Source organism: Thunnus thynnus, chromosome 9, assembly GCF_963924715.1.
Source record: "Thunnus thynnus chromosome 9, fThuThy2.1, whole genome shotgun sequence".
In the NCBI taxonomy this organism is placed as follows: domain Eukaryota; kingdom Metazoa; phylum Chordata; class Actinopteri; order Scombriformes; family Scombridae; genus Thunnus; species Thunnus thynnus.
In genome coordinates, this window is record NC_089525.1 from 32,289,336 (window position 1) to 32,317,331 (window position 27,996).

Below are 27,996 nucleotides of genomic sequence, written 5' to 3' on the forward strand. Positions count from 1 at the left end.
CAATATACTACTGTTTCATCACCCTGTGATTTGGTCCAGGTGTAACAACCAAAGATTGTAGATGAAAGAAAACATATTCAGACCACTAAAATACAGAGACGACAACTGCATCTGCTTCAGCGTATGATGTAATATTTTGATCATGCATGTCGTGGTAAATTAAGGGTGTGTGAATCCTGGCACATGAGCCGCAGCTATGCTCATCAACCCTCCCATTTCTGTGATCTTAATGTCTCTGTAATTAACCAAAAGTACAAACTGCTATTTACAGAGACCTGATTAGCCAGGCGGCAAAGTAGACACAGTAAACATCGCTCAGAAATGTCAAGCAAAAAGGAAAAGAAATCCACTTAGAAACTGGTATTTAATGTTTATAACTCTCCAGAGAGTTAAATATATATTATACAGCTAATCAGGAAACCCAAGAAAAACATGTGATAATTGGATTATTCTGGCGACAAACTAAAGAAAAACTGTCTAGCAGTAAAATAAAGTTGTTGGAATTAGTACTGCAAGTTACATTATAATGCTAACTGCAAATTAATGCATCAGTAATTGTAATTCAATAACTCTGAAAGGGGCCATACTGCAATATGTATACTCTTAGTTTTGACACTTTGAGTACATTTTGTAGATGATACTTCTGTGCTTTTAGGTAAAATGTTGAACTTGTACTAATACTTTTAACATCATGGTATCACTACTTTTTCTTCCACCACTGAGCTCACAATACAGAATGATGTTTCTACTGTAAAATCTACTGTAAACAATATATATTTTCTGTGTGAAGAACAAGCAGAAAATCTATATACAGCTGAGATCACACAAGTGGTACTTATAGGCCCTATGTCAATGTTACTGTTGTCTGTTATTGTGTACAAAAGGCATATTTACTTGAACTGATGGTAAATATTGCAGTGCAGTGATATTATTATCGTGTATTTCCATTAAAATCCAACTTGTGTCAAATATTTTCATAAAATCAAGTTGTATTTTTCTTGATTCTAGTGCAGCAACCTACATTACTATTCTTTTTCATTGGGTATCTAGGCTACAGGGACACGCTAAAATAGTTTTAAAGCACTGATAGATTTTTTTTCACTTTTTAACAAATAAATTCAGATAAAAAGTACTTGATATGATATTTCACCCACTTGACTTGCACTAGTGTATTATACTATAGCACATTAACATCACTGATCAGTTTATACTCAGCAAATAGTATTATAATTATGGTTATGTCTCTAGTTGTTGTATATAATTTAGCTTTTAATTGTATTGTTTCTTTCACCTACTTCATTGTTTTTGTATTTTGATTGATGTCAAGTGGCTGCTTTAACATATTAATTTCCCTTTGGAGTTAATAAAGTACTCTATCTATCTATCTATCTATCTATCTATTATTAAGAAGAGCAAAAGGTGACATTAAGTGTTAGAAAATACGCTTTAATTCTCTTTCAATGATGCATTTGGATTAGCTTTTTAAGCAGATCGCCAAACGGAGGCAGCCATATGCAAAATCATAATCCATATGTGTTGTATGTAATATTAGAGTACAGTAAGCTGCTTTAGAGAACAGCCTCCATCCACCACATGCTGCGCTGTGTTCATATAACAGCCACCGGTGCAACAACAGTCATAATGTCGAATAAATATCACTATATTTCACACCACGGACTCTATTTTGTTATATTTCCCCTGCTGCTCTTTGCTTCACAGTGGCGGGAAAAAAAGCCTGCACCTTGAGCCTCGTGCTCTGCCTCACTCAGCCCTAACGTCACGTGCCGCTTGTCGCCTGTAGGTGGCGCTCAGAGCGCGAGAGACAGCTCCTTCCCGCCTCTCTGTGGCAGGACGGAGCTGGTAGAGAGGGAGGATGAGAGAGGTAGACACACAGCGGTGGAGAGAGAGAGAGAGAGAGAGAGAGAGAGAGAGAGAGAGAGAGAGAGAGAGAGAGACATTTATTTACTGTATATTTGGGTAAATAGAAATAGACGGAGAGAGAAATCCGACAGTCTGAGGTTTCGACCGTTTGAATCTGTGAGTATTTGAGTGTTTTTCATCCCTTTAACACTCTTTTTATTTGAATTTATTTAGGTGATGGAGACTCGGACCTGTGGCTCCGAGCTGCCGTATACAGTCACAGTTTAGACGGTTAAAAAAAAAAGACACAAGCACCGGTTGTTCACAAATGGCAGCGAAAAGAAGTCGCCATATCGTTTTGTAAAATGACAGAAAATGTTGGGAAATCCATGAAGAGTTGTTGTTGGGGTGGATGCTCGCTCCGCCCCCCCTGTATAGTGTATAGAGAGAGTGGAGGGGGGAGGGGGGAGGGGGGAGAGGTTGGAAGAGCGAGAGAGAGAGGGAGAGAGAGAGAGAGAGAGAGAGAGAGAGAGAGGGAGGGAAGCGCGAGCGCAGCCGTTTGGAATCACTCCACTTTCTCATCACAGACAGTACAGCCGCGCGACCTGCTCCGTGCTGGACCGGGAGGCGGACAGAGTTTGTAGCGGCAGAGCGGTGACCGCGCGTCGGGGTGGAAACTAACAGGACGACCGCTGGTGGTAAAACTCCCGGACCTACCGGACCTAGTGTTTCTTGCTTGGGTGATTTTTAACCGTTTTCTTTTTTTTGTCGTTTTTCTTTTCTTTTCTTTTTTTTGTACATTTTTTCCTCCCTCATCCCGGTGCTCCGTCCGCTTACACTATCACCAGCACCTCCACCCCACTACCTCCCCAAGCGTGCCATCAGCGGAGGATGCTGCTGTCGGCACACACCGCTCGGTGATAACAGTCACCCCTCCACGGAGTAGCAGTGAGTGACCCCCCCCTCCCCCGCCCCCACCCTCCCCCCAGTCCGGACGGGTCTTCCCCCGGCTGGGCTCCAGCTCTAGCCGTTCCCCCGGAGAGAGGAAGGACCGCCGGTTTAACGCGCAGCGCTGGTCACGACAGTAAAAGTGGACAGAAATTGTGAGAGGAATTGGAGGGATAATTATCCGACTGGATTGTTTGATTTGTTTTGAGGTGTTGTTTTTTTTTTCAACGTTGTGGATTTTTAATTTCGGGGTTTTCTTTCCGGAGGTCTGGAGCGGCTCCGTCTGGGTACCGAGGAGTAGCGGCGCCTGTAGCCGGGCTGGAGCGCTCAGAGCTGGGGAACCGCGCGGCTCTCACCCGGTCCAGGTAGGAACTTCTCTCCACAGACCCCGGTCCACGCAGAATATCATTCACCACATCATCTTATTCATATGCACATTCATATAAATTGTTTCAAACATTTTCATCAAAATCCTCCGGCCAGTCTGCTGGTCTTTAGGAGACGCTTTACGCACGAGAACAGGACAACTATATTCACTTTATTACCAATTTCATCTGGATGAGCACTTGTACCTTAATTAAAAAATACACATACTCGATGGAGCTCAATCTCTGAAGGCGTTTGTAACGATCGAACAGCTGTTTTTAAAACACTTGTTGGCAAAATAAACCATTAAAACCGATATGATGTTCATATCCAGCGTCTAATCTCCTCAGATTGGTATTTTACCTATATTACACTATAGTGCTATTGATCCGTATCGATCCCCTCCGTCCTCAACCTTACCTCCATGTCTGACAGTAATAAAATACAGCTTCCTGTGGGTCACTCCGGGTTTCCTAACCTCTCTGAAACTGAAAAATCACTACAGTAATCCTGTATAATGCATTTCCAGGAGGGGACTACTGTATGTGCACCGCTCCCTATGGTGCATATAGGAGCATCGTCACAGCGGGGTGTCATTATAGCTCCATCTGAGGCTTTAAGAGTTCTGCAGGGACCCTCAGTCTATACAGAAGAATATACAACGGCAGTAAAAAAAAAAAAAAAAAAAAAAAAAAAAAAGCTCGTCATTATAATCAGAGGTTTGTCTTCCCACTGTAATATTAGAGCTAATCTTCCTTCAGGGACTCCTGGGGCTGCTTAAAGCAACAATACAACAGTCCATTCATCTGAGGCTGCTCATAAACCAGTCACACAGGCGAGGGAGCACATATCTCTCTCTCTCCATATCTGTTCCTCTGTAAACCCTCACACAGCACCTGAGGCCTCCTGGGCACCTGTAGCATCAAATTTAACACCCCTTCCCTTCATGTTTACCCCCCCCCCTCCCCTTCCCCTCCCCTTGTAATGAGTGTGTGCTGTTAACATGAGCTTAAATCCAAATAAAGGCGTCGGAGTTTCAGTGTAAACTGTAAAAGCAGGGACGAGAGGCAGGTGTATGATGAATCTCCTCCGCCGAAGCCAGTGGTGCGTCACTACCGGGGAATCCAGTCCGTCCGGTCTCTCCAGTCTCCGGCTTACCAGTCCGCCTTCCTTCCCTCTGCTGTGGTGGAGAGAGACAGCGAGGGGGAAAAAAAAGAGGGTGGGCGTCCGACCTGCTCTACATGATAGAGAGAGAGAGAGAGAGAGGGAGAGAGAGAGGGAGGGTGTGGGAGTTGGGTATTTACATGCAAACTGCATCTGCCTTTCCCTGACAGAGAGTGAGCTCTGGTAGTAAACGCTGCCACCGTGGTGCACTTTCAAACATCCAATTTCTAGAACTCTGCTTCCGCCGATGTTTGGTCGGGCGCCGGTGGGAAACGGGCGTGTGTTTCTGTTCTTACACTTGACTTCCTACGCTTGACCTTTGACCCGCTTCCCTATTTCATCCCGCTCCTTATCGTTTCTGACATAAAACACTCGAGACTCGGCTCATGAGAGACCTTGTCACATCAAAACCGGTCTTAACGGAGAGACGTTGCGGAGCTCAGCCGCTGTGTCGTTAGTGTTTCTGTTGAAAACGAGAATCTGAATCTCTAGATCTGGTTTTATCTCAAAAAAATAGACATAGCTGTGTCGCTTGTGGCTTTAAATGACATCTTTCCTCCATATTACTGCTCAAGAAATGTTTTACAAACACATTTAAGCTCATTAAAGCTCCTGAGGTTCAGCTTTTGGGGGGTTTCCTCTGTGCAAAGGTGTCAGACATCCACTCTGACTTCTGCCGCTGTAAATGTATATTGAGGTTTATTTTGCAGCAGAAGTGGCTGAAGTGGAGATACTCTCACTGAGGTTTGCGGCCAGTTTGGACGGCGGTGCCCCGCTGTCACCCGAGCCAAGCCGCTGCCTCCGCGGAGCCGAGGGTGAGGTCTGAGGTTTGATACCGGGCTCTGGGATTCCTCTCTCTGCCTCCTGTAATTTGGAGGCGTATCCGTTCAAATTTGACCAGATAAAACAAAGACAAACGTCAGGGTCATCCACGGCTCTGTGGGAAGGCGAGGGGGTTGGAAGTGGAGGATTAGTCAGCGGGGAGAGGAAGAGGATGACATGAAGAAAAAAGAAATAGAGAGGAGAAGGAGGAGGAGGAGGAGGAATAGAAGGAGGGAGGGAGGTCGAACAGAGTCCGTTCTGCACATTTCTGCGTAAAAATTGGAGATCTGAGCGAGCCGTGTTGTTAATGCCCGTCATTAAAATGGGAGCTGGGAGAGTGGAAATGGGTTCGGTGTGTGAAATGGAAGCACGCACACACATTCACATCTTCACCGCAGAAAAAAAAAGGCGTCCACGCTTCCGATTGAAGAGTTTACACGGTTCAGGTGTGACAACAAGAGAGAAGCCAAGAATGAGGAAGTCAAAAAGTCATGTTGACTCACACGAGCAGCATTTCTGTTCACCTTCAGCTGAAATGACTCAGCTGATCAGTCGACTAATCAGCTGTTAGGATCTTCTTCAAAATCTTTTCATTGAGCTGTTTGTCACATCTTTGGCATCTCAGTAATATTCACAAACACACTTTGCTCTTCAGAGTAGCTCAAGTTTTTAAGATTTTTTTTATTCGCGGAGGGAAAAAAAAAACAATCTGGTGTCTTTATTTGTCCTGAAAACCACAGGATTAATGTTCAAATAGATGCTGAACAGGTGAGTTGAACACCTATCACATGACTTTCTGACCGTTGGTGTGCAATCTTTTTGGCTCATAAGCCCTTTAAATCAACTCAACCTGTGACCTCTTACAGTTAATGTTTGGACATGAGTCACCAACAGTTCAACATTGTTTCATTTTGAGGCCTGAAGAGGTGAAAGAATCTAGTATTTCACAAGAAAAATAAAACAAAAAAACAGATGAAATGTATTTTATAGTATCTGGTGACCCCTCAAAATTATCTTTGGATCCCTTGAAGGGTTATTGAACGAACACTGGAATCACAGCTCCCTTTAATTATACCAGCGACAGATCTGCCAAATAACCAGAGGGAGGAAATGAGGAATATATAAATATATATATATATATATATATATGTGATCAGTGACATCAACTAATCACATTCATGTCTAATTTCATTGTTTCGTATCCGGCACTTTTTCCACTGAGCTCTTGTGGATGTAAGCAAGACTACTCTAACTTACAGCTAAAACATGCTGCCTGAAGCTACAGTCATTCAGGCTGTAGATGCATGTTTCATATTAGGATGAACGGTGTTGAGGTGACAGATCCGTTTGTCATTTTTCCTCCATGTTTGCTGTTTTCTCATAGAATCAGATGTGTTGTTGTGTGTGTGGCTTCAGTGAAACATAAGTGCAGACTGAGGAGTCACGTCTCAGAGCTCAGGAGCATGAAACCGTCACAGTAAAGGGCTCGTTAAGTCGCGTGTGTGAGTGTGAAGATTTTGACCTGATGGTGGTGCTAGTAGAAGCTTCTATGAAATCTGAGAGAAAGTTTTTCTTCTTAGTGTCCAAAAAAAAATGTAGAAAATGATGAAAAAAACATATAAATTACATATGAAATCTGGAGGCACCTGCCACTCAACACGTACCTAAATCCAATTCAGCCAAAAGCTGCAATAACATCTGATGTCATTCACCCGAAGAGACTGTCGTCATTTTAGTAGCTTTGATTAAAAGACGAGAGAAAAGGTAGAAGAAGCGTCATCCCGAGGGAGCGGTAAACATCCACAGGTAGTTTCATATGAATCTGTCGTGGACAGATGGACAGATGTCGTCGTTTCCTGCTGTTAAAAGCATCTTTATTGACTGGATGTTTTATTGCTCTATTGATTTTTATGTTTTTGTGTGTTCTCTCTCTCTCTCTCTCTCAGTGTAGAAATTGAGGTTAAAGTCTGAGGTTTGAAACTCGCCGCCTGCTCAGACTCCGTTTCACACCGTGTGTCATTTCACACCGTCATGCAAAAACATCTCTGCATATTTAAATCATGCATGAACAGCTGTAATATGAATAACGTTAAGCAGCATCTACATACGCTGAGTTTGAACTTTAATTACCTGTTATACAGGGCAACAACCAACCCTCGCTTTCATTAAGGGTTATTTCCATCATGATTTCATCTTAAAATGTCTTTAAGTATTCTGTTAAGTAATCTGAAGTATTATATCAACTATGAAAGGACCTTAATCCTGCATCATGTGGTTCTGGTCTAGAAGAAGGACTCTGTCAAAAATCTAGTTTTAAGACGTTACTAGTTTTCATTTATATTGAGCTGATTTGTTGTTTACAGTGTATGAAATGTCTGAAAATTGATCGTTATTCACTGAAACCCACGTTAACATATTTAGATGATTTGTTTTGTTGGATCAAAAGTCAAAAACCTGAAGATGTTGAGTTTATCATCAAGGAAAACTTTGAAATATTCACATTTAAAAAGATGCTACCGGAGAATTTTTGCGTTTACAGCGAACACATTGACGTCACCGTCACTGCGTCTGTTTTTGAGTCGATGTTATTTGACAGACAGATCATTAATCGTTTTATGTTTTATGAAACTTACATCACGGTTTGGTGAAACGTGATCGTAGTGGTCTGAGCGGCGGTTCGATGGTGCGAGTGGTGAATTTCTGACACAGAAGGAGTTTGTCCTCGTTTTGTCCTCTTGCTCCTGCCGTAGTCTGACATGTGGAATAAATATGTTGCTGCGGATTTAAAACAGCGTTCTGATGCCTGATCTTTACTTCATACCAGCCTGCTGTTCATCTGCCATCCACTCCCATAATCCCCTTCTGCTGCTGCTGCTGCTGCTGCTGCTGCCAGAGGATCAGAGTGTGTGTGTGTGTGTGTGTGTGTGTGTGTGTGTGTGTGTGTGAGTGAGGTCAGACAGCACTTCCTGTCAGTAAAAGGTCACAGGTTTGATCCCTGGACCTGTCAGATTTACTGCTGCAGTGCCTCCGAGCAAGATTTTTCAGACAACAGGATGAGCAGAATACACTGAAACCATTAAAACCAGTGAGTCAGCGTCTGAAAATCCACTTTTTCCTGTCTGACAGTAAAACGTCCGTCATGTGAAGCTGGACTCAGTCACACGGTGCGTTCGTGCCTCACAGAAAAGTCACGTTCTTTTCATTATCGGCCCCTGATAAGTCTTCTCTGTTACACACAGACTATTTATTTAAGGTGCGGACGCATTCATAAAGCATGACGCAACACCTGCTGCCTGCACGGAGAGGCGGAGGTGTGTTACACGTTTGAAAAGTATGAATTATAACTGATGTTTGTGATGTGAGTAGTTCTGTAGTTAATGTGATTGTTGCTGCATCTGCTTAAGAGATTTTAATGTTGTGTTTAATGGGTTAGCTCCAGATTTCAATCACATTTTTACCATTTTTCACGTATATTTAACTGTTTTGGCAAAGCTCTTGTGCACCTGCTTGTGGTAAGTTAGATAATATTGAATATTTGAGAACTTTGGCTTCTTTTGTTGAAGGAGGTTTTCATAGGAAAACTTTATTTCTCACAGTGAGCTGCTGAAAAGAAAGTGTAGTTTAGTTATCGACACTGACACTCAGCTTTGAAGAGATAACCAGCAATACTTTCAGCTTTCATTTCTACTAGCCTATATTTTTTTTTTCCCTCCACTGATGCTCATATGATGTTTTTTTTTGTGTATATTGATTCGGTGGAAGGAACAGGAAGCTTCAAAACCAACCATCGGACTATTTTGCCGTCTTCAGGCAGAGATTTCATCCTTCACACAACTACTTCTGTCACTTTTAGTCTTGTTTTTTTGCCGTTTAGGAGAGTTTTTCTTTATGGGAATGGAGAGTCTTAAGAATTGAGGGTGTCGTATCTTGTACAGGATGTTTTTTTATTTGTGATATTGGCTTCAGTTATTCCCATTTGTACAATTCATCACGTCTCCCTCTTTGTGTGGCGACAGGGTTTTATGAAAACCTTTCGACATGATCGGACGACACAACGTAAGAAGCCTTAGCTTTAACGGAGCGGTACAGTAAACTCCACCAGAGCTGCTTCGTAAACCTCTCCCCCCTCCCACGTTTCCACGGTTGAACTTTTTTTGTCCCCTTTTCATGCGAACAACCGAGTGCAAAACTACTAATCCTTTCCAGGAGAGACAGACAGTCTGCAAATGTGCACCGTCATGTCATCCTCCATGTTTAAACAATCTTCTTCTGTGACAGTCGGTCCGCTTTTCATTACGCCTTTTTCTCAACAAACTATAAATACCTTTTTGATTCGATTAGAACATAAACTGTTTCTTCTGGCGCGTACAGGTGGTATCAGGAGGCAGAGAGGACGGCAACAGTTGGCTGCTGCATCTGAATAGGGAGGATGTGTGTGTGTGTGTGTGTGTGCTAATCTGGATCAAACAATGGTAGTGAATAGAGTCATTAGAGTAATCCCCTTTGTGCTGCAGGGTGGGGTGGGGGGGACCACACACACACACACACACACACACACACACACACACACAGTGGACTGTCGGGAGAGAGATCACCTCGACAATGAACATCCTGTCCTTCTGAGATCTATAAAAAAACCATCAAAGCATCTTTTGATTTTCTGTGTGTGTGTCATAGTCAATTCAAGCCAGGGTCGGTATGTGTGAACAAGGAGTGCTGGACATTCAGGTTACTGTAGTTTATATAAGGAACACACACACACACACACACACACACACACACAGGTATACACACACACACACACCTATGAGACCAGACCAGAAACTTTCAGAACTGGTTCCCAGTTTGGCAACCAGCCAGCAGCTTTTAGTGGCCAGAGTTGGCAGAGTAGTTGTCATATTTGAATGGTTAGTAATTTGTTTGTTAATGTGCCTGTGTAATTACTGAACACATTAATGCAATTAAAAACGATCCCAGGAGTTATTCAAGCTTTTATATGAGACAGATGACAGAAGGGTCCAGTTTAAACCGATCCGACTCTAAAGAAAGTAGTTAGTGGAAATAAAGTGAAGTAGAGACGCTTGTTGTTCACAATCATCTCAGACTTACTTTGAGAAACTAAAGTGCTCGAATGTTAAATGTCGTCTAAACAAAAGCAGCTGTTTGCATCAAGAAAAGTGACTTAAATTTGGAAGTTTGCAACATAAAATGACTCAACTACATGAAAACTTTGGCCAGACGTTGGACACATTTTAAACTGATACTAAAAGCTATTAAAGTTCGTCAGAGCATCACTGAAACTGTAAACCACTAAAACATGATAACAGATATTTGTTATGCTGATGCCTCATAGCTCTCATAAACAGTTTCATAACTTCCTTAATGTGATGTGAAACCTCAGCACGTCAGTGACGTCTCCTGAGGTGCAAAGTAACCAATGAGGCATCAGTTTGATCTGATAGGACGAGCCGGTTGGATCTTTTTAGTCCCTCCCACCGGTGCAGCAGGAGGTCGACGCTGAAGAAGATGCACAGTTGTAAAAGGAGAGTTCAGCCGTTCATGTCACGGGATCTTTACAGTTTGACCAACTCAGTAGAAACAAACCAAAGGTCAGTAGATAATTAATGTGTTATGAGTCCAGTCAGCGTCATGTGCTTGTTCATGTTCTCTAGAAATGTTAAGTTTGTTGTTGTTGAGTATCTAGTCTGATAATTTGGTGATTTATACAATTTGTCAGCCAATGTTTTGCTTCTATCAAGATGTTTATCTCTTAAATACGGAAAGTTTTTTTGTATTAGTGGAGACCAAAAGTCTACAACATGAAGATATTCTGTTTAATATCATGAAATCTTCACATTTTATAATCTGGAACCAGAGAATTTGCGGGTTTTTCCTTAAAAAATAACTCAAAATTATTAATCAATTATCAATTAGTCTGCGATGAATTTTCGTTGTAGTACTCGAGTGAATTTCAGTGCACAAACATGTGATTTATTTTATTTTATGATCACTTTTGACATAAAATTTTTACAACATGATTATTGTGTAAATATTGCTAATTTTAAGTATTCACCTGGACCTTTGTGTGGCATTTACACACATATATAGCTCATGTGTTTACATATATTGTATATATGTACAGCGGCAGGATAATGTAGTTTAATGTAGGGCGGCTGCAGCTCAGTAGCTCGTCGTTTTTCCTTAAAAAAATGACTCAAAATAATTAATCAATTGTCAATTAGTCGGCGATGAATTTTCGTTGTAGTACTTTGGTGAATTTTCAGTACACAAATGTGTGATTTATTTTATTTTATGATCACTTTTGACATAAAATCTTAACACCTACAACATGAATATTGGGTAAATATTGCAAATTTTATTATTTAATTGTTCACCTGAACCTGTGTGTGGCTTTTACATACATATATAGTGTATGTTTTTACATATACTGTAGTTTAATGTAGGATGGCTGCAGCTCAGCAGCTCGTCTGTCTAATGTAAAGTGATATAATGTGATATAATGTATGTGGGGGGCATCGACATGGAGACACACTCTAAATATCAATAGTGAACACACACACACACACAGCAGGTGGTAACGAGGCCATTGAGCTGCTTTGTAATGTACAGATGATGATGTCTGGACACGCCCTCTCTCTCTCTCTCTTCTACATCCTCTGTTGTGAGTCATTGTCTCTCGCCCGTCCCAGCAGCAGCAGACGCTCTGAGCGGGAGTCAAACGGTTACTGCCCGACTCCCTTACACATGGAAATGTTACTGTCTTTGTAATGTAACACACACACACACACACACACACACACACACATACAGACTGGTTCCAGCAGCTTGTTGGCTCGACCTCTTTGTACACAAACACACACTCGTACACAACTGAAGGACACACACTCAGTGGCCGGTCGCTGAGAAAGTTTCAGACTGTGGGAAAAAGGCCGAGCTGGACGATCTCTGGCTCACCCGAGACCGTCCCCGAGGACACACACACACAGTCACACACACACACACACACACATGCTTATACAACATACACTAACATGCTAACGTGTCAGCTGTGAGGTCAAACATCAACAAACAGGAACTCGCTGCACTTTGATTTTGGGTTTTTTTTGGGGTTTTTTCTTTTCTCGACATTCAACCCCGAACTTCTCATGACCGCCAGACGTTCTGGTTCCACATGTTAGAGTTTACATGACAGACAGGAAGCTTGATTTACACATATAGCAGTGAATATGAGGTCATGTGTAGCTGCACGGTTTTATTTTCTAGTTTTCAAGAGCTTCAGATGGATTTTTCTGTAAATGATAGCATCTTTAATAATATGTATCCAGCCCTGTTTGTTGGAGCTCAGTAGTATTTTGATGCGTCAGTATTGTGATCAGTTTGTACCAGACTTTACTCACAATTTTGTGAGTTTTAGACTGTTTAGCTGCTCGTTTTTAAAAGTGTTATCTAGAAAAAAACAAGCTAATATTTCTCAAAGTAGGGTTTTAAAAAAAATAGTTTCAGGACTGAAATTCAGTTGTCATATCAGCGTTACTATTATGAAAATGTAAATATCCCACATCTATAAATACAAATATATCTGATAATTATGATTATATCATTCTGAAAACTCTTCTCGAGTGATGCCATGAACTAAGATGATAATCAGGTGAATCCAGTTTATATACAACTAAATTTCAACACCATGATGAGAAAATGTTGTTAGTTAACATTGTAAATACTGAACATATGAGTGAAATGTTGAGTTACAACATATTTCTGTTGCTGTTCTGCTAAAATATTTGATGGTGTTTTATGATATATCCGCTCATATTTTAGCAGCGCTGGTCCTTACAGTCTTGTTCTGTGTAGCCAAACATCGTTCAAACCCTCATAACTTTATTTAAAATCCCAGAGTTTCTAAAGATAACACATTTTTGGCACATTACTGGAATAATGCAGTGTGTAAATCCTATAACTCATCTTCATCTTATACAACATGTGATACAGTCAGAATCTTGAACACATTCCTGTCTGATCCAGTTTTACCGGACAGACAGACTGACTGCAGCTCGTCTGCACGTCCTGGTTTATTTTCACCTGCTGGCAAAACATGATGTCGCTGTTAAACAAACTCTGCTGCCAGGACGACGAGGCTTCATGCAAATACACAAATGGACATACAAATGGACTTTTTTTTTTTAGATATATCAGATCATAATTCTAACAGCGTGTTCGGTCTTCATTCAGTGTGATGAACATGGACGTGATTGTGTTTGTTTTCTTCTTCTTCATCTGTCATTTTAAAGCTGTTTATTGCTTTGGGAAATGATTGCATTAAAAACAGGAATGTTGAATTTAAAATGTGGTTTATGGAGCTCACATTTACATTTTCTTTTATTGAACTTATTATACTATAGGCTCATTATTTTAGGAATTATGCATGACTGATATTTTTTAAATTAGAGCACCGCTGCTTTTCATTATCTACAACATACAGGGTGTGTGTTCGGTGTAGTTTTGTGCAGACTGACTGTTGTGTTGGGCAGACTGGACGTCAGCCAGTAAACTGTGTCGTTTCAGCTCCGTTTCCACGGTGCTGTGTGAAATGTAGCAGGGGGGGGGGGTCAAAGGTCAGAGGTTAGTGGATTTGGGGTATTTGGCAGCTCTGGAGAAAAAATGTGAGAAAAGCAACACACGCATAGTTTACACTGTAACACACACACACACACATAGAGGTATTCACATGCACATTCACACATGCAAACACACACTCATTCACATGCATGCAGGGGTAATTAGGTGTGTGTGTGTGTGTGTGTGTGTGTCACAGCAGGGAGCAGAGTGGAAGAACAACTGGACGACAAACACCAGCGATGTCAAACATTTGCTGCTTTCAGCTTCACAAACAGGATTTTTACTGCTTCTGTCTCCATGTCAACGTAATTACCTTTGATTCAAATAATTATCTATGATTAATCAGTTACACTGAAAGCTTTAATCTGTTTATGTCTTTAGGTTTTTATGTTTTACTACAGAAAACTGAACTTTTGGGAGTTGCTTTTGAAAATAGCTCACCTGTTGTCTTTACTGCGCTGAAATAACTTTATTATCCTGGTTGTATGTCGGTCGTGTGAATGACAGAAGCAGCTGAAAGGCCTGACGTGTCTTTCTCACTCTGTAGGAGACACACACACACACACACACACACACACACACACGTTGTTCAGTAGTACACAAGTAAACTCTGTGCATCAGCGTTGTAGTCATCAGAGGATGAGGACGAGGAGGAGGAGGAGGAGGAGGAGGAGGAGGAGAGTACCAAGACTTCCTGCTTCCTGCTCAGCATGCTGGTCCATGTCGGTGTGTGTGTGTGTGTTTGTGTGTGTGTGTGTGTGTGTGTGTGTGTGTTCCTCTCCAAATCAAGGACGTGAGGAGAAGAAGAAAAAAAAAAAAAAAGCTCTCTTCAGATTAACCCCGGCGACCTGCAGCCGAGAAACTCCTACAGCGGAGTGTGTGTGTGTGTGTGTGTGTGTGTGTCTGAGATGAATTACTGCCAAGAAAGAAAATATAAAGTGAAGAGACGGAGAGAAGAAAGAGGTGGAGGGACGGAGGAGAGAGTAAGACTCAAATGTGGCATTATGAATACCAGACAGCGGGTGAAAAGTCAGTTTGTAAGTAAAACATTCAGCCTTGATCAGAAAGCCGGTGCTCATCAGCTTGGTAGGAGGAAAAAAAAAAAAAGGGGAGTCTGGACAAATCTACTATAAATAAACATAAAGGCTTATTTCAAGGCCTTCGCTGATGTATAAAGTACAAGACCACGCTGAAATATTCAAACGTCTTAAATCTGAGTTGAAGAAACTTTACAGCAGCAGACAGCAAATTAGTTTTTTTCTTGCCTGATGGGTCAGAAGGTGATAAAAAATTTAATTTTCTTCTCACGATCCTGAAGATCCATCCAAAGGCTTCGAAAATCAACTCACATTACAACTCAAAACATCTAATTCACTTTTTATTCTGTCTACAGGCTCCATAAAAGTTGTTAAAAACACTTTTGCCCCCCCTTTTTATAAGGAGATCCTTCAATACCGCCGTAAAGAAGCGCCGTCGTTATGGCGATCCACGTTACTACCTTTCATACGGAACGGCGAGGCGGAATAACGGCGCGACGTTCCCACCTTAATTTGGAGTGATTTTCAAAATAAAACTAAATCACTGGATCTTGTGTAGTAGTTTTACTCAGTGACCTGAATGATGAATGTAGTGTTTCTTACTTTAATGTGAACTCCATCTGGTTTTGTTTTCCACTTATCATCATTTAGCATTTTCTCCCTCTTTTTAAAATGTATTTGTGCCACGAGGAACTGTTGAAATACTTACCTCTATTTGAACCTTTATCTTAGAAACAGTGATCTCATGCAAAGGGCTACAACACGTCCATCATCTAATAACAGAATCAACTTGTTCGGCTCTGTTTTTTGTCATGAGTGCATTCCTCCATGATGTTTTTCTGCTTATAAAGTCCTCAGTCTAAGTTACTGAGACTCGCAGGTGTCCCGTTCCTTCTCGCTGCCTCTCGTCAGTATTTTTGGTGGAGTGTCACCTGCAGCAGCGCTCGGTTTGTCTTCCTGTCAGAGCGGCGGACTGGCAGCAGGAGGAATTCATCACTCGGTGCTGCTCGGCTGCTCTCTACACACAGCAGCCGAAGCCCGAAACCTCGTCGCCTTCAGGTCTCGCAAATAACAGTTTTGGACACTTTTAGTGCCCCAAGGAGACAAATTCGACAATCTATTCCTGAGCAGCGCCGACATAAATCTGAATGAGGAGCAGCTCTGCTGATTCCAAGTCAACTTTCTGTTTTTCGGCGCTGTCTGGACGCCATATGTAGGATGAGTGACGGGCGGTCTGGCTAATCTGTTTTCTCTGTTTGTGTCTTTCAGAGCGGTGCTGTCTGGCGGAGACATGGCGGCGCTGAGGTGGGAGGTTCTGCTGTTTCTGGCGGTGGTCCTGTTGGTCTCCTGCGGCGCCGCGCCATCCGACATCCTTTATCGAGTTCCTGAGGAGCAGCCACCCAACACGCTGATCGGCAGCCTGGCGGCGGACCAGGGCCTGCCCGACACCGGTCACCTCTACAAGCTGGAGGTGGGCTCGCCGTACTTGAGGGTGGACGGCAAAACCGGCGACATCTACACCACCGAGATTCCCATCGATCGCGAGACGCTGAGGGACTGCCGCAACCTGTTTGAGGGCGACAAATGCTTCCTGGAGTTCGAGGTGTCCATCACCGACATGGTGAAAGGCATCGGCTCGGGCCCGCGGCTGATCGAGGGCCGCATCGAAGTGCTGGACATCAATGACAACACGCCGCAGTTCTCCTCGCCCATCCTGACCCTGTCCATCCCCGAGAACACGCACATCGGCGCCCTCTTCTCCATCCCCATGGCCACCGACAGGGACTCCGGCACCAACGGCGTGGCTGAGTACTCGCTGAGCACCGGGCTGGACGCCGACCAGCTCTTCAGCCTGCAGGTCGCCGTGGACACGGACGAGAAGCTGCCGCAGCTGGTCGTCATGGGCAACCTGGACCGCGAAAAGAAGGACTCGTACGACCTGAACATCCGGGTGGTGGACGGCGGGAGGCCGGCGAGGGCGAGCAGCGCTCTGCTGCGAGTCACCGTCACCGACCAGAACGACAACGCTCCGAAGTTCGAGAGGAGTCACTACGAGGCCGAACTCCCGGAGAACAGCGTGCTGGGACACTCCGTGCTGCAGGTCAGTACACACACACACATAAATACAGAACACACGTGTCTCTGCACCGACGTTAACGAGCAAAATATCATCATGACAGACAAGAAAACAACCAAAATCAGTCCCAGGATGTAAACACAACACTCGCCGCCTTAAACAGGCAACAGCCGACACCTGATAGGCTGACAGACATCTTAGTTGTTTTAGACTATGGAATAGTCTGGGAAAATCAGGATTCAGATCTTAAATCTTTGACTTTTATGACAATAAATTAGGATTCTGTGGATTAAAGATGTAAGTTCAGAGGAACAATCTGCCCCTCGTCATGTCTGAGCGCCGCCGCTTCTGATGCTGCTCAGGAGTTTTTCTTGTCCACCAAACATTGCTACAGAACCTTTGGCCCTGTCGGTGATAACACTGAAAGCTGCAGGACAACACGGCGCAGTGACTGCACATAATATGCTGCTCAATTATCCGTACAGACAGATGGTGCGGTGGAGGTGAATCAGGCCGTGGGATCGCCGCGTGTAGTCACATATTAACCACTGATTCAACTTCACCTTTGAGCCCGCCTTTGAGGCGTTGGGACTTGGATGTTTTGCCGGCGAGAGAGCGGGAAGGGTTTTGGCTTTCCTCAACGTCCTGACGAACCCCACCTCGCAGTATCATCCTCCCACCCTCCTCCTCCTCCTCCTCCTCCTCCTCGTCCTCCCATCCCTTCCATGACTGCGGTGCGACCAGCCAGGCTTCCAGCGAGCCGTGCATGACTTAATCTGAGTCAGTCATGAGATTATCCACGGGGCTTATTGGTATTATTGCTCTGGATGTGGCTCATTGCATTTCAGAGAGCCGCAGAATTCATTTCACTTAACGTGCGTTTGAAGAGTGATGCTTTAGAGGCCGGCGGGACGGCGCTGACTGACGACCCTGACCTGCTTAAATCATCCAATGGCGGCGCAGACATGTTACTCTTTAAAAGGAGCATAACACAGCTTTTTTTTTCCACGTTTATACCCATTTATCCAAATCAAACAATCACTTTTTTGGATTGATTTTCCACCTTCCACACAGTCACTTCATTTCACATCATCAGGTCTTTCTTTCACTCGCTTTATCTCTGATATTTATCTTAAAACAGACAAATAAACACAAAATATGTCATTTAGCAGCAGTGAACATCTTCCACCACAATAACATAAATGAACAGATGATTAAATATAAAGAAAAACGTAAACAAAAGCAACATAAACCCCCTGAGGGCTCGGTTTTTATTTCCATTATTTATTTTCTTACAGTATTTCTTGGTAGCATTAAACATTCATGACTTTAAATATTCATTTTGACCTTGGAGACTTTAGTGTGACAAAAAAAAATCTTATCTCAAGGTCCACTTAGTAGCTTTTTCTGGAGCTTTCAACTTTGGCTTATTTTTTTTTTAATGAATATATAATTTGACAAAGAAATCTTAATACTAGCTTTATTTAGAGCTTTCAACCACATCTCACAGGATTCCTCAGCTAATTAAATTAAATATTCATGATTAAATAAGCAGCACCAAACATTACAGTTAGTATAAAACATCCGTCTGTTCTCAAACTCAACTCACATTTCAAACTAACTCTCAACTGTTTGAATTTCAAATGTTGCTGAATCCTGATTGGTGCAGACAGGTATGTGACATCATCTTGTTCTGACTAAGCCCCGCCCACTCCAGACCGGTAGGAAAAGCACAGAGAAAAACACAGAAACACCTCCGTTTATATAGGACACATCGCTAACAGTCGCTAAACACTAACAGATTGTAACCATAGCAACAGTCTTATTGAGAAGAGTGAAGGTTTTCAGGACCTTTAATCGACTGATTATCATGACATTTCTTACAAATCTGTCACATTGTTCCTCCATCAAATCAAGAGCTTATTGAAGAACAAAGAACACAAGTAAATAGTATTCAGATGTCAAGTCATTTCTACAGTAATGACTCACAGCTACATTCTCATAAATGATAAAAACACTTCAAATGTTTCTTTGACAACCAACTGATTAATCATTAATGTGAAAAGAGGCAGCCCAAAATGACTTGAAGAGTCTACACTCTGAACTACAATTATAATGTAATTGTCAGGGTATTAAAATTGATGGATTATCCATCTGAAATGTCAAGTTTGTACAAGCTGATTTAATAGAAATGAAGTTAAACAAATTGCTTCCTGGAGATGAGAAACAGGAGAAATTTGATGGTTTTTTTTTCTGTATTAAAAAAAAAAGCCAAAAAACATGCAGAAAAACTGGTCCGCTCATTTAAGAAACAAGTCAGCCTCGCTGGTTAATTGTTAACCGGGAGATAAACAGTGTTTATATTTGTTCTCCGCTTGGACAGAGCGGCCTTGGAGAGCAGCCAGCGCAGCTCTGGCCTCATCACAGCGGCACTGTGCTCCAGCAGCTCAACTGTTCAATACACAATTCTCAGAAGCTGTCAATAATTCAACGCTGTTTGGTGATGTCTGCTGTGTGAAGCCACACCGGAGGAAAGGAAATCAATGGGCAGGAGAAATTATAATTTCACTTTCATGCTTTCTTTAACCTTAACCTCTCCGACTTGGATCAGTGACTTCCACGGTCACCCCCCCGGGTGCCGGTGACGGTCTGTCACAGTCTGTGATCCTGAGCAAGCAGGAAACCAGATATTTATTATGTGTCAGTACGAACTAGAGTCTGTGTTAGAAAGAAAATCCCTCAGAGATTCTGTTGACTGCATTAACCTTTAAAACCTTGATTTCCACGTAAATGTTCACTTAAATGCTTGTGTGAGAAATACAAAGATGGTTCCAGCTCTTTATTGAAGCTATATGATGTTTATATCGAGTGAAATATTCAAACCCAACATGTTTTTATGGCTGCGCCGTCCCATCAAATGGAACTTTGCATTACATGGAATTGTCTTCAAAATTCAACCTGACATATTTAGTATCTTAAAGCAAGATTTCAACATTTTGGGAAACGGCCTTATTCGTTATCTTTTGATCGAATATCAATTGGTGATTGATACCACGCTGGAGTTAGCAGATGGTTAGCCTAGCTTAGAATAAAGACTGGAAACAGTTAGCCTGGCCCTGTCGAAAAATAACGAACTCAGCCTATGAGCACCTCTTAATCTCACTAATTAACATGTTATATCTTGTTTATTAACTGAACAAAAACTGAAGTGTAAAAAGTAGACCTGCAATGATTAGTCAACTAATCGATTAGTTGAGAAATAAATTAAATCAATTAATCATTTGGAGTAATTTTTTAACAAAGAATTCTCTGACTCCAGCTTCTCAAATGTGAATATTTACTGGTTTATTTAGTCCTCTATGATAGTAAAGTGAATGTTAAGTTGAGTTATGGGCTGTTAGAGGAGACATAACAACAATTGAGGTCACTTTAAGCTTAAGCTGGGAAATTTTATTAATCGATAATAAAAATAATCATTAGTTGCAGTTGTGGTTTTTGGAAATCAGTGCAGTACCCCCCATAAAACCACAACTTTGGTTTTTGTGTGGATTTAACAAAATAGACAAAGCCAGGCTAGCTGCATCCTCCTGTTTCCAGTCTTTATTCTAAGCCAAGCTAACCCGCTTCTGGCTGTAGCTTCATATTTATCGTACAGACATGAAATCGATATAGATCTTCTCAGCTAACTTGCAAGAAAGTGAATAGAAACTTTGGAAACTCTGATTTATATTTTTGTGTCCTCGGCCTAAACAATATGAGTTTAATTATTTGTTTGAACAAGCTCAAATAATCTCACCTCTTCCAGTGTTTTTAGGACTTTATTTATTTACCAGAGTACAAGCTCGGCCCAAATCCAGTCCTGCTTTAAAGAATTAATGGCCTTAAAATTTAAAAACCCAAATTACATTACTCTAAGTGAAATCTGTGGAAACACTGAACCAGCAGCACCTGGGACATTTAAATCAGCTGTTCAACAACTTGTTCATTTGAAACTACACGCCAACCTACATTTCCTAACAGCAACCGTGGCATTGAATAAAAGCAATTAAAAAGTATTAGATGTGTAGATAGAAAGGCGTCCTAACGAGTACATCGTAAGTGATATTCTGCTGACTGCTTGTACCTCCTAATTGACTAATTACCTACATTTACTTTGGATTTGGACGTATGAAGCCGGATCGTGGCCATGTTGGTCTGTCCTCTCTGGTCTCCTAATGGGCCCCAAGGAGCCGTGGCTTTTCTGATAATGAGAGGAACATTAACATTCACTCATCTGCCCATTAGATGCCAATGACCCGCTGCACGGCCGTTAGATGTTGTTGTGTGGGTGTGTGCACTCAGCTTTGATCGTCTATTATGTTTCACACGCAGCGGAAAAACTCCTCCCTGTCAGGAAAGCAGAAAGGGCTTTGTAGTGTTGTATGTTTGTAGTGTTGTAGTAATGACCATGACTCTTTGTAAGTCAAAGAATCTAAATAATCATTAAAATGTAACTGAGGTTATAATGAGGTGCGTTAAAGCTGCCAGTTAGCCATAAACCATCAATTGTGACTATTAATTGACAGAAGTTACTCAGACTTAAACATTTATGGTACATAGGGCTACTAACGATTATTTTTATTATGAATTAAGCTACTGATTATTTTCTCAATTGATCCAATAATTGTGAAGTCTATCAATTGTCCGAAAATAGTGAAACATGTCTATTATAATTTCCAACAGCTCAGGGAGATGTATTAAAATATCTTGTTTTGTTTGTCCAAAACCCAAAGATATTCAGTTTACTGTCATATAAGACAAAGAAAAGCAGCAATTCTTCACATTTAAGGGACAGAGATCGGAAAATGTGTCATTATTGCTTGAAAATTGACTGAAATGATTATTTGATTATCAAAATAGTTAATTTTCTGTTGATTAATTGACTAATCATTGCAGCTCTAATTGTGACACAATGAGTGGAGAATTCATTACTTTAGTTGCATCTGGCCAAAATGCAACACTTAAGACTTATTGTGAAGTCAAAGGTCTGAAGATCTGATGAATTAAGATGAACAGGAAGCACTCAGTAAGGCGGAGGCCGCTAGCTAACGTGTGCTAAAAACAAACTAGAAGTGTGAAAATAACATGGAGCCAGTGACGTGCAGGTCACGTGTCTCTGATGACAAAAACTGCTTTAATTTTTGACTGGCAGACTGGGTATAAATTAAAAATACTTATAGCAGTTGGAGGAACATTCATCTCGCCAGAAAGTTTCAGGCTATAGCTATGAATAACCTTTGTGTGTGTTAAAGTATCCATGGTTTTAGCAGGACAGTGTATGATCATGAAAGGGTAAATCTTCTTTTTTGTTCTTGTAGGTCAGAGCCAATGACGCAGACACCGGCACCAATGGAGAGATTGACTACAGCCTCCATCAGGCGTCAGAGACCGTCCAGAGGCTACTGCGCATTGACCGATCCACTGGCATCATCTACGTCAAGGGTCTGGTGGACCGCGAAGAGGAGAATTTCCTCAAGTTCTTTGTGGTCGCCAAAGATCGTGGGCCCAACTCCAAGAACTCCAAAGTGTTGGTGACCATCAACGTCAGGGACGTGAACGACAACGCACCGGCCATCGAGATCCGAGGTATTGGCCTGGTGACACACCAGGATGGTGTGGCCAACATCTCTGAAGACATGCCAATTGGTACACCAGTGGCGTTGGTCCAGGTGTCGGACCGTGATGAGGGGGAAAATGCGGTGGTGACATGCGTGGTTGCCGGTGACGTCCCGTTTCAGCTCCGACCTGCGAGCGAGTCTGCCAATGATCGGAAGAGGAAGTACTTCCTGCAGACAACTACCCTGCTGGATTATGAGCGTGTGAAGGATTACAGGATTGAAATTGTTGCTGTGGATTCTGGGAACCCGGCCCTGTCCAGCACCAACTCCCTCAAAGTTCAGGTCACCGACATGAACGACAACACGCCAAGCTTTTCACCTGCACTGCTCGAGGTGGACTTTGCAGAGGGCAACCAGCCCGGTGACAAGGTGCTGGATGTCGTGGCAACAGACGCAGACAGTGGCACCAATGCAGAGCTGGCCTATAGCATCATCGAGCGCCAGGCCTCAAGGCTCTTTGAGATTGACACCAACACCGGAGAGGTTCGTGTGAAAAACCTGCTGGATCGGGAAGAGACGGAGCGCTATGAGTTCCGTGTGGCTGCAGCAGACAAGGGCCTTCCTAGCAAAACTGGCACTGCCACGGTGGTGATCAATGTTCTGGACCGCAATGACAATGACCCCAAGTTTATGCTGAGCGGCTACAGCTTCTCTGTCATCGAGAATATGCCTCCACTGAATCCCGTTGGTGTAGTGACTGTCACTGATGCTGATAAGGGTGAGAACGCCAGGGTGAGGCTGTATGTAGAACCGGACAATGGCAAGTTTGTCATCCAGAACGGCACAGGAACCATCCTGTCCAGCATCTCCTTTGACCGCGAGAAGGAAAGCACCTACACCTTCCGCCTGAAGGCCGTGGACGCTGGTGACCCACCTCGTTCCTCCTATGTGGGTGTGACCATCAATGTCCTTGATGAGAATGACAATGCCCCCTATGTCACCAAACCAGCTAACTCCTCCTACACATACCTGACACCTGTCACCGCTCCAGACACTCGTGTGGAGGTGGTAGAGGCGGAGGACATTGACTATGGACCCAATGCTGAGCTGGTCTACACCATCACTGGCGGCAACCCGTATGGCCTTTTCCACATCTCACCCACCAGTGGGGAGATCACACTAGCGCAGGAATTCACCGGCAAGCACAATGGGCTGCACCGCCTGGTGGTGAGAGTCAGCGATAAAGGCAAACCTCCTCGCCACACCACCGCCCTGGTCCACGTTTTTGTCAACGACACCAAGGCCAACGTCTCCCTCATCGAGGCTCTGGTCGGACACAGCCTCTACACCCCTCTCGATAGGGACATTGCCGGAGATCCCAACAACGCCCTCGCTCAGCGCAGTAATATCCTGTATGGCAGCCTGGCGGGTATCGCGGGCGTCATTCTGGTCATCGTAGCCGTGGTGGTCATCAGACATCGGCTACAGAAGGACACCAAGAGTGGCTACCAGGCCGGCAAGAAGGAGAGCAAGGACCTGTACGCTCCTAAGCAAGGCCCCAAAAATGGCAAAGGGAAAAAGAGCAAGAAGGGAAAAGCTCCCAAACCCGCCAAGCCACTAGAGGAGGACGAGGAGGCCAGCCTCCAGAAAGGCCTCAAGTTCAACCTCATCAACGACAACGTCAACGACAGTCCCAGAATCCACCTGCCTCTTAACTACCCGCCGGGAAGCCCCGACCTGGGTCGTCACTACCGCTCCAACTCCCCCTTGCCCTCCATCCAGCTGCAGCCACAGTCACCCTCTGCCTCCAAGAAGCACCAGGCCGTTCAGGACCTCCCCGCTACCAACACCTTCGTGGGAACGGGCGACAACAACTCCACGGGCTCCGACCAATATTCGGATTACAGCTACAAGGCCAACCCGCCCAAATACAGCAACAAACAGGTAGGACCGTACTCAAACACGGCAATGTACCACAAAGACATCTATTGGACCAACCGGGTGTGGTAGTCACGCTGGGACTTATTTGGCACAGCCGATATTCTTCCACCAAAGCTGCACTGATACCCCTGCACAGCACCCACTTCCAAAACGGCTGATATTCCCTTTTATTTTTTGGTTTGTTTTGGTTCTGTTCACCATTTCTGTTTTTGTTCCGTTAATTTGTTTTCATCTCTACATGGACATCACAATATTCACACCATGAAGGATTACACGAGGGATAGACCACATATGGGCTTACCAATATTTATCAGCTGATATTTGAATGAACTCTCTTGATTGAGAACATTCCTGAACATGGTTTTAAATGTTTGTGTTGATGCATTTGTTCGTGTTTCCCCACTTGTACATCAAAATGTTCAGTATTTCATTAGGAGTTTCTGTTTATTACAACCAAAGAGTTTGAGAGTTACAAGTCTTAAGTAAAGCACAAAGAAAATTGCACCATTATGTTGTATATCAGCAGATATGTTGGATGTAGGAAATCCCATATCGGTCTATCCTTAGCTTCTATATATTTTTCCTTTCATTTGTGTTTAGTTTCTCCCTTTCACGGTGGTTTAAATGAAGACGATTATGAGTTTCCCCCCTTTTTTCTTTATTATTATTCACAAGTGTTTTGATTCTGGAGTTCTTTGTGCGACCATTGAAAGGTTCATGCTGACATCCTCATTAAGTCTGAATGTGTTTTTCTTTTTTTTTTGAGAGAGAGAGAGAGAGAGAGAGAGAGCTGACTCGAGTTTTAAAGCTGCTTTATGGCCGGATCAGCTTGTTGAAGTGTGACAAAGAGTGACTGTGAATTCCTGAGTTAGTTTCTCTTTTTTTTTTTTTTTTTTTTTTCTACCCATTTTTTATTGTTTCTTGGCTTTCTTTGGCCAGAAGCTAGGCTGGCTGAGCAGCACTTTAGAGTGTTACCATCCAGTTCAGACCAATTTAAGGTAATTCCAGCTCGGTCAGGGAGCCAAGCAGTGAAGAGAGAAAGAAAGGGGAAAAAAGAAGGAGGAGGGGAGGGAAGGGGGGGGGGTTGTAAAAAAGCTACTACACTATGAAGGAAAAGGTACACTAAGACTAAATACAACCATTTCTTAACCTCCTGTCAGGTCAGCTGAAATACGACTTTTAATTTTGCCGTGTTCCCAATCACCGGGGCTAAAAAGTCAATTGTTTGCACAGATTAATGGCAGGTAATTTTCCAGGCGCCCGCTTTCGCCTTCTTTTACCCAGAGTGCCTTGCTCTATTCTATTTAATGTACAAAAAGGGTTTAGGGGGGTTGGGGGGTGGAGGGGGGGGGTTGGGGGGTGGAGATGGGGGCCATCACGTACACTGTGAAAAAAAAAAAAGTGGAGACAATCACAATCACATTAAGGTGTTGTAGTGATGTTCAGACTGTACATATATGTGAACGATGTGTGTATTTTGTTTAATTTGTGCTTTTTGTCATCTGCTGTTTATGTTGCAACATTACTGTGTCATGTGTGTGTGTGTGTGTGTGTGCACGCGCTAACACGAGGCATTTCATTGTTCTCCCTTGACTTGTGTTCACCATCTAAATACCGTTACCAAAGACTCAAACACACACACACACACACACACACACACACACACCTGCGTATTCACTGTCATCACCATCTTATATATGAAGCTGAAGTTCAGACTGTTTCCTTGTTTTGGTGGGTGTAGCAGAGTTCCTGCTGGTGTTAGCAGCTCGCTAGCGTTCCTGCTGGGTTAATATTTAGCCTGTTAACACACAAACCCGCAGGCGTCACACTTCATTCTAGTCGGATTTAAAGCTCATATCAACTCTGCTCAATCATGTACTCTTCTTCTCTGGGGAAATAAATGTACAGTGTTTTTTTTTTTCTTTTCTTTTCTTTTGTTTTTTTTTTTTTTTTACAACTAAAAGCAGATTTTATTTCAATAAACATCATGTTTAAATGTTAAAGTGGCCGCTCTCTGTGCATTCACTGGTTTGGGGGTAAAACAGAAGCAGGTAGATGAAGGTACAGTATCCCATTTTCATTTCCATCCTTCACACACATGGAGAGAAAATGTGTTTGTCACACGTTTACACCACAGAATGAATGTTTAAATATTTTAAATCTGACTAAAATTACATTTTTAGAGTTTCCTCTTTGTGAGGTTTGTAATAATTTTATTACCACAAAGAATAATATTATATATTTCCCTGCTGTGCCGCCTGTGAACTGATTTTACTTTGTTCATATTCACAGCCTTAATCAAGAATAATTTTATTTTAGCCAGCTCTACGGATGGCAGCGGTGGTCCAGAATGAAATGTCAAGTCAAATGAAATATTTCCACCTCATATTTCTACTTGATTAGTGGTCCGCAACCATTTTGGCGTCTGACTGCGTCCATGAACCAACCTCTACACATGAAGGCCTCAGTGTGAGCAGTTCAACCAGCAGTTTTTGCCTCACTTTGTTTATTTAAAAGCACTTTTAGAGGCCTGACGAAGAGGAAAACGTCCGGTACTTTGCATGAAAAAAAGCAACAATTTGAGAAAAGTCTAAAAACAAAATCTTGTGACCACTCAGGTTTATTTTGAGACCCCTTTGGGAGTCCTGACCTCAAGGTAAGGATTTACTGAACTCAGCGGCTCGGCACAAATGGTCACCAGAGGATGAATCCTACTGACGCTGATGATCCTCAGAGTTTTCTTTTGATGCCCATGATGTTGACATTAATGGTTTTGTGTAAAATGGATCACCGTGATATTTAGTACAGACATTCATGCTCCCCTCAGGACGGTGATCCTCTGATTTTATATCTATCACTATCATACGGTCAAATAGTTAAGTTGGTTTGTGAACAAATACCTGAAAAAACTAAGGCTGTACTTTGTTTCTAGTCCTAATTAGCCAATTAGCATGCTAGCACGCTAAACTAAGATGGCGACCATGGTAAACATCACACCTGCTTAGCATCAGCATGTTAGCATTGTCTTTAGTTGGGTTTCCATCCAAATTTAGCACAAATTTAAACCAATTTTTCAGAAAATTACCCCCAAAAAATCTAATTAATGCACATTTTCATCCACTTCTGTTAAAAGTCGGTGCTATTAAATCTCCTCATCATCGCTCCGCACAGATCTGATGTTTTCAGCTCTTCAGTGACGTTTAAGTCACGTGATTCATGCAAGTCATCATTTATTCACTCAGTCTGTTTGCTTTTTATCCACTCAACTATCTTTACACCTCAGACAATTTTCAGTGTTTCCACTCAGGTTTTATCAGTAAATTACAAATGCAAATTAAAGCAGTTAGATAGAAACACACCTATTGTGAGCATGTTAGCATTTTAGCATGTTAGCATGTTAGCTGCAGACTTGCTTTCAGACCAAAAAAGGTGATTTCAAATTGAAGTTAATTCCTTCTGGGCCAAAAATAACTAATCCTGAATGCATTTTCTCTCCACAAAGCTCCATATGAACCCATCAACCCATTCTGTCTGAGTCTGTCACTTT

General features: G+C 42.6%; 1 protein-coding gene and 1 long non-coding RNA gene across 4 annotated transcripts in view; both read left to right on the forward strand.

Annotated features, from left to right (window-relative positions):
* The window catches only part of LOC137188809 (uncharacterized), a 374,566-nt gene that overhangs the window by 108,713 nt on the left and 237,857 nt on the right, over window positions 1-27,996 (forward strand). The window lies entirely within an intron of this gene.
* On the forward strand, window positions 1,934-26,452 carry LOC137188619 (protocadherin-1-like). 3 transcript variants are annotated; one of them, XM_067598193.1, is made up of 4 exons: window positions 1,934-2,037; window positions 3,075-3,173; window positions 16,104-16,935; window positions 22,269-26,452. In XM_067598193.1, the coding sequence occupies exons 3-4, from the start codon at window positions 16,126-16,128 to the stop codon at window positions 24,516-24,518; spliced, it is 3,060 nt and encodes a 1,019-aa protein (XP_067454294.1). In that variant the 5' UTR covers window positions 1,934-2,037; window positions 3,075-3,173; window positions 16,104-16,125; the 3' UTR covers window positions 24,519-26,452. The 3 variants fall into 3 exon arrangements, with proteins under 3 accessions (XP_067454294.1, XP_067454293.1, XP_067454292.1); XM_067598192.1 differs by lacking the exon at window positions 1,934-2,037 and adding an exon at window positions 2,291-2,963; XM_067598191.1 differs by lacking the exon at window positions 1,934-2,037 and having other exon boundaries at window positions 2,291-3,173.